This window comes from Colobus angolensis, unplaced genomic scaffold, assembly GCF_000951035.1.
Source record: "Colobus angolensis palliatus isolate OR3802 unplaced genomic scaffold, Cang.pa_1.0 Scaffold7, whole genome shotgun sequence".
NCBI lineage: Eukaryota > Metazoa > Chordata > Mammalia > Primates > Cercopithecidae > Colobus > Colobus angolensis.
In genome coordinates, this window is record NW_012120709.1 from 21908244 (window position 1) to 21920964 (window position 12721).

A 12721-nucleotide genomic window follows, 5' to 3' on the forward strand; every position below is an offset into this window, starting at 1 on the left:
CAGCAATGATAGGGAAGAAATTAAAACAGAATATAAACAGAAATAAATGATCCTGACTATGTATCTATTGATACACACACACACATACACAACTAATGTGTAAATTTGTGAACATGGTACTCATCTACCCTCAGTGGGATCTATTTTATTTTATTTTATTTTATTTTTTTTTTTTTTTTTTTGAGACGGAGTCTTGCTCTGTCGCCCGGACTGGAGTACAGTGGCCGGAGCTCAGCTCACTGCAAGCTCCGCCTCCCGGGTTTATGCCATTCTCCTGCCTCAGCCTCCCGAGTAGCTGGGACTACAGGCGCCCACCACCTCGCCGGGCTAGTTGTTTGTATTTTTAGTAGAGACGGGGTTTCACCGTGTTAGCCAGGATGGTCTCGATCTCCTGACCTCGTGATCCGCCCGTCTCGGCCTCCCAAAGTGCTGGGATTACAGGCTTGAGCCACCGCGCCCGGCATATATTTTAAAGACAGAAGGAATGGCAAAAAATCCTGCGCTTGCTTGCAGTGAGCCGAGATCGTGCCACTGCACTCCAGCCTGGGCAACAGAGCGAGACTCCGTCTCAAAAAAAAAAAAAAAAATCCTGCGCTTTACTTGGTAGATTTGCTGTCTACAATGGTCTTGGTGGAGTAATTCCAAAACTATTTTGTACTAAAAAGACGTTGCTGTCACTGGGAAACAGAGTTTTCACCATGGGAGAAAGAAAACACAAATAAGGAATGGGAGATGGAGAGAAAGTACCCTGGGACGTTAGACTGGAATTGAATGTATTAGCATGACATTGTGATTTAAATGAATAAATATTTTTAAAATACACTCACACAGTTGACCCTTGAACACAGGGCCCATACCCCATGCAGCTGAAAATTCACATATAACTTTTTTTGAGACAAAGGATATTTTATACGCGCGTGCACACACACACACACATATGCTTGCTTCCTCACTGAAAAGTTTAGAAGCAATGACAAGTCAGTAGCAACGAGCACAATTCTTAGATATCCGCTATCTAAATATCATTATTTGACTAAAAGGAATCAGGACTCCTTGGAGAAATAACTGATTCCAGGTATGGGGGCAGGGAAAATACAGTGTAAAGACAGATATCTTCTTGTGACATGAAATACAAAAGAGCTTAAAAATCAATGCGAATATATTGAAAGGATACAGGAGCCACTCTGAAGGGGTTCCCACTGCCCAAATCACACCACACTGAACCCATTGTAATTTTCTTTAAAAAAACAAATAAATAAAAAGAGAGAGAGAGAAGAGTAGGGAAGGCAAGCTCCTCTTTATTCAGAAATGCCTCTACCCAAGTAGAGGAATAAGAGAATTAGAAAATCACAGTTTTGTAACTACTGACATAATATTTGATTCGGACAAGGTTTATCAATGCTGCTCAATTCATTAAGTAAAGCGCCATTAGAGAACAAGATCTTCAGGCTTGAAACTAAAGAAGACAGAGGGCTCTTTACAACGAAGTTTGTTCACGAGATATATATGCACAAGGTTACTTATGAATTATAAAGGGACAAATATGGAGAACTCTATAAATTCACCTACATTCAGTAACTAAATGTATATCTTGAACCAAGGGATCAAACTAGTAATAGGGCAATCTGATATTATGTCCCTCTTGAGGCAGTGTTACAAGAAAGTTGGCAGTATCAGCTATGCAGGGTTCTTGCAAAAGATGTTTAATCTGAACTGAACCATGAGGAAATGATCAAACAATTTGTAGAACTGCAGAACATTCTACAAAACAGCAGGTGAATTCATCAAAATGTCAATGCCATAAAAGATACCCCTTAAAAACTCCTTAAAGAAAAAACAGGTGGCAAGCAGGGTAATGGTTCTAGATTAAAAGAGACTAGAGACCATATGCAGTGTGTGATCTCTGATAGATTCTGCAGCAGAGAGAACAAAGTAATTGGGGAAATTTGAACATGGACTAGATAATTTTAATGTAATAATGGTATTGCGTGTGCCCAGGAAAATGTCTTTATTCTTAGGAGCTACATGCTGAAGTATTCATCATAATGCAATGTGCTTTCATGTGGCTTAGGGAAGAAAAAAGATGAGTATGGGTGTATACATTATGTAGAAGAGAGAGAGAGAGAAAGCAAATGGGGAAAATGTTAACAGCTGATGGATCTAGGTAAAGTAAATACAAGTATTCGTTGTAGTCTTCTTTCAAGTTGCCTGTGGTTTTGAAATTTTTTGAAATAAAGGTTGAGGGAAAAATAGACTAGAACCTTCTGAAAGACAAAGATGAATCTAACACAGTGCCTGATATAAAAGCAGATACTCAATTTTAAAGTCATTTTTCAATGTTCATTTTTCTACCAAATGTCTTATGGGTTAGCTACAGAAACACCATTTCTTTATTAAACATAGTATATAAAATATAGAAAACTGCATAAAACAATAATGTCCTTTCTGTGTTAGAAGACCCAGCAATTAGAGATTATAATCATTGTCAGTTTCTCCAAGATTACAAGATAATTCCATTCACTTATCAAAAAAACATTCAACTCCAGGTAGGATCTTGCTGTCACAGTATTCTTCAGTTTCACCTTAGAGATGACTGAATACATCCTGAATTAATCCTTTTTACACAGTATTTTTTTCAGTATTCCCTAACATGTGTAAGATTTACAAAAGTTATTATTATTAGCTGTAGCCAGAGATATAACACCCACCTCTAGGTATTGCTGTTTTAATAAAAGTGATTGATAAACAGAGATAGGTAAATAGGTAGAAAACACTTCCTACTTAAGAGTGTTCATATATATTATTTTATTTTATTTTTGCCATCTTGTAAAGTAAGCAGTTTGATTAAAGTACTTGGTTTTACTATCCTGTAACCTTAACTGGGTATTACCCTTGCAAACCTGGCCCAGAGATGGAGAGATTTGCTTCAGGAAAGGGAAATAAACAGCAACTAACAATTATGTGATTACTAACAAAACTAAAGAAGACAGAGGGCTCTTCACAATGAAGTTTGCTCACAAGATATGTACGCACAAGGAAAAGTGAAATTCAGTGTTATTTAAGCTAATCTCTACTTGAACCTTTTAAAAGATAAAACCATTTGAGCAGTAATTTAGTACTAAATTAACTTGGTTTTTTTCTCCCTATCTTTGAAGTTTTCGTTGTTTAAATAAGGGTTTCTGCAAGAAAAATGAAGCAATGCTCCTTTTTAATTCGAAAGAAGAAATCAATGGGATGCCTTGTAACATCTAGGAGACTGGATTTATACAAGCATATTCAGCAAAGAGCCAAATAAATAAATACCAGTTTGACATACAACCTATTCCCCAAAACTGTCCCAAAATACTTCAAGATAATCAACTTTTTAAATCACTGTATTATTATGCCGCCTAGCCTTTTTCTACTAGCAAGAACTGAACTCTGAAGGGAAGGGTGCCAGGCCAGGAAAAAAGGAAGGGAAGAACTCTGGCAGAAATTGTTCCCAGATAAAGGCTTTAAAAAGATCCTTACGATAACAAATTTAGCATGTAGACTGAGAAAGAAAGGTTTCATTTTTTTGTTTCTTGAGCCAGTGATAATCCACCCTCTATGTTATCTACCAAAATGCAAAATGCAACCAAATTCCTAGACTTGCCCAGACGCTGGCCTGGCAGTGACTGATGGCGGTAACTTCGTTTAGTTAGGCAGCTCTGCTCCCAAAGTCAAACGCGTTGAAAACGCTAGCTAAAAGGCCTGGGTTTTAAAGCACTTCCCTTCCATTTCTCTGGGTAGATTTTTTAGGATTTATTTTATTGTATTGTATTTATTTATTTTTTTCCAGTAACTAGGTAATTACACGCTCAGACACAAGCACCAAATACTCCTCTAAGGTGGTGGTATCTCTTGGATCATCTTCAGAGGAGCCAATCTCATTCACCCAAGTCAGCAGTTCCACATGAGGCCCTCTGACTGTGATCCTTAAAAAGTCTTCCTACTTCTAAAGGACTTCACTTTTTGTCTGAAAGTCTTACTTTGACAGCTTGTAATTTGTTTAGTCAATGATCCCATTTTCATGTTCTAGTAAATCCCCATATTCAAATACAAACTACCAAATGAAGACAATGCATTTTCAACAATCTAAAGTTTTAAATTTTCACGAAAAGCATGGCCATAATATCAACACATTTTGGCTTAGCCCCAAGAAACATAATCATGTATAGACCTGTGAAGTCAAAAAAGAAACGTGTGGGTTGAGGTACATTTTAGGTAAGTATGTGTTCGTTAAAATGAAAGATGTAAAAGGAAAGTGTTTATTCTCAATGTAGGCAAAGAGAAATCAGCCTACACCTACAAACCAAGATAGACAGTTAAGGGAAAGAAGATAAAGAGAGTATTTTATGCAAAGGTAACCAGCTGAATGCTGATAGGCAGAACCACTTTCTTCCTCAGTTTCACTGGAGAATCATCAGTCTTCCAGTCCCATCAGGATTAAGCTGAAAAGTAATAAGAAATGAGGGCAATTAGAGAGGGAGTGGGAGAGCAGTTGAGGAAGAACAACCTGAAGACAAAACAGTGTGCACTCTGAATCTGATGCAGGAAGTAAGAATTTGAGATTAGGTTTCTGAACGGGAAATGTTAGATCCTGTCCTGAAAAGAATTGGAATGGCAGTAGCTAGCAGAGGACTAGGGTAGGAGGAACTGACTAGGAGTCTCCTGTTAGCAAAACACAGTTTGGAGAGAGCACTGATGTCTCCAGAGAATGTCACTCAGGAACAATCAGCCCCATTTTATTTCAGTGCAAGCAGGAAAGCTAAGGAGGGGAAAAAAGACTCCAAATGTAGGGGCCTTGGAGATCAGGATGCCGATGGTGTCATTTGTAATAATGGAGACTTTGAGAAAAGTTGATACCTACTGCAAAAAGATAAAAAAGGTTCACATTTTTTAAACGTTAACTTTTAGGTGAATCCCAGCCAAGTGGAGATATGGCACAGACGATGGGAGTCAGGGGACTGGAGAACCCTTTGTTTTCAGGCAGATTCTTCCCACCTCCTCTAGGGACAGCATAACTTAATTCCAACTAGACACAGCAGTCCAGTGCTGGACAGCCGACGAGGAATCAGAGCACCCACCTTCCCAAGGAAGTCTGCCAAGAGCCAGATACTTATTCTAGGCATTTTTAAAAGTCTATGTCACTGGAATATCAACTTCAAACACTGAGTAGCATTTAAATATATATCACGGCACTTTCATTTCAAGCCTATTTAACATTTCTGAAATACCTAGATCAAAATGTTGGGTCAAATGTCTATATTCCAGTAAAACATCTACTAAAAGAAAAAATTTCTCCCACCTTATCTCCCTTAAGATAATCACCTCAGTCAAGACACCTGTCAGTCATAACAGGTTTTTCTCAGTGCTGGGCTTTTCTCAACCTTAACACCAAGTTTCTTTGAGTAATAACAAAGGCCACACATCATCTGAGCTGTGCATGTGTATGAATACCTACATCACCCTTTTTCCTAACCCTAGTTCAAGGCCAACTGCACCAAAGCTTTTGAGAATCAGCACTGGAAGGATCTTCAAAGAGAAACTGCCCATTAACCACAACAGCAGCTGCTGGCTACAGCCTGCAATTTAAATCTCTGAAAAAGAAACTGTGGCTTCTGAAATTTAAACAAGGAGGTGCCACTTGTAATTACAAACATTCCAGTGGGTTCCTTCCTTCATTGATGGTTTCCAAGCTAAGGCTTTTTATTTGATTTTGGTGGCGCTCCCCAAACCGTGAATGTAGACATTCCTTTGTGCTTTTCTTGTGCCCTGGTCAACTCAGAGGGGACGGTGCAGGGGGCAGGTTTTCACCTGGCCAGGGCCATTCGGACCCCTCAAAATCATCTCATGCATAATTCCCTGTTTGTCTGGAAACAAAAAAACCAAATATTAAATGCTTCAGATTTATAGTCCACATTTAATGAAATTTTTGAGAAAGAGTCTCAAAAAAAAAAAACTTCACATTTCATGAACCTCGGAAAATGGAACAATTTTCAGAAAAACCAAAGACTTTTAGAAATTAACACTGAAGCATTCCAACATTTCTAGCTGAAATTAAAAATTCACATTTTAAATCAATGGAGCAAATATTTAGAAGGAAAGGTAGTAACGTTTTCTCTCCCCACCATCCTTCACCACCATCCCACAAAAATAAGGCCCACATACTTACAGCTTGATGTATGAGTTTCCCACACCAAAGAAGGCATTTTGTGATCACTTCAGTTACGGAATAGCAGGCTGAAATTCGCACTTAGCCAGTTCGCAATGGGAAGAGACATTTTTATTTTAAGCAATATATCCACAAAATGCAAAGGTATTTATACCATGGAGGCCTTTAAAGATAAACACACGAATGGGATATCTCACAGTCATCAAACTAACATGAGCCTTTCCTACAGAAGTCCTCACATGGAGGGTATTCATTACGGGAACAAATGGAAATGGCCAATCTCCCCAAGGGTGCTTTCCAGCACATACCACAGTTGAAGGACTAGCTACAATTACTGCATATTTACACAACTGTATTTGCACAACAGTAAAACTCATCTTATCCGATGCAAACAAAATCTTGCTTAAAATAAACCAAACCATACGAGAAGGTCTCCTCAGTGGAAGCAATAATCGTGCTCTAGCTTCTCTGGTCTCTGCCTCTGCTTTCACCAACTGCGACAAACCTTCATTCTCTCTTCCTCAGTAAGGTAAAGCAAAAATTCGGTGCATCCAGGTGAGAATACTATGTGTACGGTCAGATAATAATACTGGGATGAGGAGTGGAAAAAGAGGGGCTGTATCTTAGAAATCTTTCTAAAAGTAATTATGGAAGAAATGACAGGATATTCAGGATTTATTTAAAGTAATCTGAGGAAAGGAGGATGACCAGGGGTGGATAATTATTGAAACTGGGTGATTTGCATGATGGTTAAATATGGTATTCTTTCCACTTTGTTTATATTTTAAATTTTCCATAATAAAATGGGAAAAAAGAAAAATCTGATCAATGTAAAAAAAAAAGAGTCATCCTTCAAAAATAAAACATTTTTTTTCTTTAAAAAACAACAAAAAAATATTCTCAGCTTTTTCTTGGCTTCATGAAAAGAGGCAAGTGCCTGGCAAGAAAATCAAGCTATGTTCTTGTTCTTGACTTAAAAATATTTCCCTTTTTCCTTAGTTATACAGAACCAGTTCTACTGCTAATATTAATCCTTGAAAAGACAAATAAAAAACGGTAAAAATCTAAATCTGAGCCTTCCGAAGCCTGGTTTTTGCATATCAGACTTATTCCAATGACACAAATCCAGATTTCTCCCCTGTGAAGGTGCTTTGGATGACATTTCTGTTGCAGCTGCCAAATAAATTCCAGAGGTTTCGGGATCATTTGTCAACACCAAAGACAACATTACCAAGAACTGGTCCTTTCTTCCCAGAGGTCACTCCTCTGATCCATGGGTTTATTACCTAGAGCAACAATTAATCTTGCTGCCTTCAAAATACAAAATATTTTTAGCCAAGATAGTGTCTATTCATGATCCGTATCTCTGACCATGCATCCTTGCCAGGAGGCGGAACAGAAGGTCCACTGCCTGGACATCAAGGGACCTGTCCCCATCCAGGATCCGTCGCTAACCTAGCCTCAGTTCAACTGCAGAGTAATGTTCTTCCCTCCCTAGCCTTCGGCTACTTTACTTCAAAATGGGATTTCACCAGATGATTTCTAATATCTTTCCCCTCCCCAAAATTCCATGATTATAAGAATCTCTAATTCCTCAAAAGGTAGTATTTCTAAAAACAGCTTTAGTCCCAAAACGTTACATTTTCTATGAAAGAATTTTTAATGTGAATATGAATATTGTATGTGGGCAAGTTTTTGTATGCTGTACATATATATGCATACATAAGTATGTATATGTATGTATTTTTATCAGTGCTTATACACACACACACACACACACACACACACACTGATACCATTAGGTGCTTATATGGGACTAATTGCTTCCAACTCAAAGCAGCAAATTTTCAATTCTGCAACAGATGTCGCTGTGTGATTTCTCCTTTCTGTGCTGGATTTTCAGTTAAAAATGCCCAGCATAATGGTCAGAACTATTCTTCCCAAGAAAAATAGACAGCATTTGAATCCTTTTTGAATTGAATTCATTTTGAATTTTCTTCATCTGCTGGTAAATTTCCATTCAAATTATAGTATTGATTAGTTTGGCCCAATTTAAGAGATTCCCCACATTAAAATGCACCTTTTGCTAAAAACATACACACACACACGCACAATCATTTTTAAAATGTAAATTCTAAGTGACCAATTAGGCATTAAAACGTCATGTACAGAAACCCCAAGAGAATGAGACAGTTTATATTCATAGCAATCTTATCAATTTTTAAAGCCTAAAAAATCATTTAGCAATATAGGCCAAGGGATAATAAAAATTCACTTTTGTATGAGGCTAAAAGGTACCAGATGTGCGAAATAGTCACTAAAAACTCCAAGAGCACCATCAGTAAGAATACAATTTTTGGATGTTGGTTTTCACAGCATTTCTTTCCAAATAAATAGTAAGGCTAATGTTATAATTGCAAGACATCTTACCAATCTGACATTCACTATCAACCACTTCTTGACACATGTCATAGAAAAGTGACATCTCTTTCCCTTCAACCAATATATCCTCCAACGACATCAACCTCAACAGGTAGCTAGCTAGCATTGTCTTCTGTTGAAATTTAGAGCTGGGAGAAAGGATTTCACAATCTCTCTTTGAGACCCAGGAACCCGTTACCTTCTGGGATTTTAGAGAGTGTGGCGAGAGATGAGCAGGCAGTGAGCCGGGGACCAACTCCGATAAGAATATGAAGTCAGGAAGTGAGAGAGGAAACGAAAGTGTCCTGCCTGTTGGCGTCTTCCCTGTCCCACTCCCCTTTACCAGGAGGGCCATTGGGGAAAACTGGATAAAGCATGTACAACATCCATATGAATAAAGCTCTTTGTTCCAGAGAACTGCCTGCTCTTTTATTCCCCCCTTTTTCGTATTTGTTCATTTCAAAAGATTGCTCAATGGGTCTCTTGTTCCTCCAAAACGTCCCAGGCAAATAATGCAAGCTTGTCTCGTCACACAAGTCACTAAATGAAGCCTTGTGCGTCTCCAGTGACACACTGTAAATATAAAGTGGCATTAATGAGGGATATTTTATCAAATCTATCACAGACAAGTGCAAGTCCCTCCTGCGGCTATTCAATTTGATGCAGGGAAAGGCAACAATAACAGGGCGGCACTTTTGTAAAGTCTTTATCCCCGGTTTGCAAGCCTCAACAGGCCATAGCAAGCAAAACTCAGCCCCCCTCCTTCCCATCACCACCATAAAACCCCCACCCACCAGCCATCTTCTCTAATCCTGAAAATGATAAGAGGCGGGTGATCAGCTACTGGTTCACTCGGGAACAAAAACAACATCATGCATGCACCTTAACGTAACAGGCGTGATTAACACTGTGGAGTGAGCTGAAGCAAACCCATTTTTGCTGCATTTCATTAACATCCATTTCATCCAAACATCACAGGAGAAATGAGAGGAGATTTTCTGCAGGGGATGGATGGCTTGTTACAGGAGAAAACAGAACCAGGACCCACGCACGATGGTCCTAATTCGCTTTCCCAGCAAGGATGTAAATCAAACAAGCCTAATGAAGTTAGATGCACCAACAGGTTTCTTTAACCCTGGGAGTGGGAACTGGAGGCCTCTGAGAAAGCTTAAACTAACAGAACTGAGGAGGAAAAGTCCCTTAGTGCCCACCTGAAATTTACCCCTGGGGTATGGGACCCCGCAATGAGCCAAGACCTCCTCTCAAACTCACCAAGAAATATATATGCATTAAGAGAAAAAAAATTAAGAAAGTCATCTCATCCCCTCACTACAAATCAAACCCAATTACTTTCTAAGTTGAACACAATCTGATAACCAGCATACAAACAGGGATGTACACAAGAGCAAGAAGCTGCTTCCATGGTAACTGGCAACAGAATTTTCATGTAGCTTTGACATGCACGGTTGAGTTCCAGACCGCTCCTAAGTCAGCATATATCCCTCGCAGGGAAGGCAACTTCTCACCGCGAGATAGTTACAAATATAGTACCGTTGCTACTATCCGATGCCTTCAATGAGCAGTCTTGACAGGGGAGGCATAATCTAATCCTACTCCGTTGCCAAGCGTCATTGCACGACTCCCATTTTTAGTCAAAAGGCAATATCCCCGACCACAGCTTTCCCCCCACCCCCCCTTTTTTTTTTGTGCAGCCAATACAAGTCTATTGTTGCCTCTATTATGCGCCAGTTACCGAGCCTTTACTCACGCTCACGTTTAACTGACACTGGCGCTTTTTACAATGCAGCACGAGGGATCTCTTTCAGGAACATTTTATTGAACCCATCCAGTCAGAGGCATCACCCGAAATGAAGCTGTAACCACACCGGCATCGGCTGAACCCAATTATCTCGTAACTCATAAATTAAGAATTCACAGAGGAAAAATACATAAACAACACCCGGAGACAGTGGCATGGAAGAAAAAATCGTCAGCGCTGGAATTGACGCTGCTGCCAGACTCCCCCCAGTAGGTTCCCCAAGCCGAGCTCCTTTCCAAGCCTATTTGGACGCAAGCAGCCAACCTGGCGTCCCCCAAATCTCCAGCTAGCACCCCCACACATCCACCGTCTCCTACAGCGTGTCTCCTGCGGTGTTTACATAACTGTGTGTCCTCTAGCGTGTAAACAAAAGGCACAGCCCAAGCGGACAGGCGCCCCCGAAGCTGCACGGTGGCCCCAACGCTGTGCCCGTCCGGGCCTGGGGCTCCGCAGGTGGGGGCTGAGCTCTCGGCGTCCTCCGCCACTTGTTGCTCCCGGGTCCTGCAGCTCTGGAGCTGCAAGGAGGGGCTTTGCAGGCTCAGAGCCCTGCTGCATCCCCTCCTGCATCGCCGCTCGCCCCCGCGGCCCCGTACCACTCGGTCCTGGCGCCCGCCTGGAGCCTGCAGCAGGGGCCAGGGGACGCCGCGCGGCTGCCGAGCGCGGCGAGGTGGCGGGAAGGGAGGCTGGGTGCAGCACGGCCGGCCTCTCCGCTGGGGAAGAGCTCCGGCTCCCTTTTGTTAGCAAAAGCAAACACTGCCCTCTTCTTTCCCGACCGCGCCAACGCGCCCAGCACACGGGCAGCCACACATAGGGCTCCAGCCGAGTGCTCGGCGTCTTCAGGGAAGGCACGGGGCGTGCAGAGCCGCCCTGGGCAAATTCCCAAGACTGCTCTTCACGCAGGGGGCGCGCGGAGGCCCGCAGGGTGCCTGCCTGGCCGCAGAGGCCGCGACGCCCCCTCCGTCACCCTCGGGCCGCGGAAAGAACGGGCAGCCGGGAAATCCCGTGTCCCCACTCGTGGCAGAGGACGCTGTGGGGCGGGCGGGCTGCGGGCTCCCAGCGCCTTCCCGCAGAGGCGGCGACAGCGGCCGCCCCCCCGCGGGGCCGGGTCGGGGAACTTTCCCCGCCTGGAGCCAGGCCAAAAAGACCCGCAGCGGAGCCGAGGGGGCGGAGGGCTGCGATCCGCCGGAGGGAAACACGAGAGGCGTGCAATTTGGGGACAGGGGAGAAAAGCAGAGCGCGTGGGGGGAAGGGGCAAGGGAGATCAGAGAAGTCAGGGGATGTCCTGGGGACCGGGGAGAAATCACGCCGCCGGCGGCTGGGAATCAGCCACCGGGAGGCTTCGGGGATGGAGAACTAGGGGGGCCCTTTGGAGAGGTGGGGGCGAATGGGCAGCCCTGGGAGGTGGGAGGACCTGCAAGTTACGGGGACAACGGCGAGTTTAGGAGGGTCCGGAAGGGTTGAGGTTGTCTGCGATTCATCCCCTTCCCCCATGCTTAACAGCCCCCGAGCCCCCCATTCTCACTCCACGCTGCACCCCGCGCAAAGCCGGGTAGAGAAGGTGTGGGTGCAGCCATCCCTGGGGACTCTCATTCACACTCAGCCGGGCAGGGGATAAGGGGCTCACAGATCCCCTCAGCCCCTTCCCTCTCAGCCCTGAGTTTCCTCTCTACACTCCCTCCGCTTCGGATTTAGGAAGTGGGGGGAGGTTGTCATGGAAACGTTTCCCCCCTCTGTGGCTACGGCTACTGGGGTGCCTTGGGAGATTCAGGGGCCAACCGGCCGGTGCCCACACCTACCTGTGGGGATCAGCGCCGCGGCGGAGAAGAGCAACAGCAGAAGCCGGAGCCGGAGCCCGGGAGGCGCCGCCGCCGCCGCCACCGCCGCTGCCGCCGCACACTGGGATCCGCTCGGCAGCACTGCACTCGCCATGTCGGGCACCTGCCTCAGACTGGCGGCGTTGGCTGCCTCCGGAGCCCGAGCGGACAGCTAATGATATGCTAATGACATGCGCTGGAGGCGGAGTCCGGGTATACCAATCACAGCACCGCGAGCCCAACCCGGCTCTCGAAGGGCCTCGCCCCCTCCCCCACCCCGCCCCCTGGCGCTGGCTTTCGGCGGCGCGCCCGCGCCACCTAGGGGCGGGGCCAAGGGGAGGGGCGTATGCAAATATGTTTATGTTAAAATTCGGTTTTGCTTTCCCCGGATCAAGGAAAAAAGTGTTCTCCCGGGCGCCTGGCGTGCGAGGACTCGGGCTCCAGGGGGCGGGTCTAGCTTCTTGTACGCCT

At 43.8% G+C, this 12721-nt stretch overlaps 1 protein-coding gene across 8 annotated transcripts in view; it reads right to left on the bottom strand.

Moving 5' to 3' along the window:
- CADM1 (cell adhesion molecule 1) overlaps positions 1–12494 on the bottom strand; it is a 338141-nt gene extending 325647 nt beyond the window's left edge. For all 8 annotated transcript variants that reach the window (XM_011926808.1, XM_011926807.1, XM_011926804.1 and 5 more), the window contains exon 1: positions 12233–12494. In XM_011926808.1, coding sequence (XP_011782198.1) covers positions 12233–12365 — 133 coding nt within the window. In that variant the 5' untranslated portion in view covers positions 12366–12494. The remainder of the gene's footprint in view (positions 1–12232) is intronic.
- Between the last annotated feature and the right edge of the window lie 227 nt (positions 12495–12721).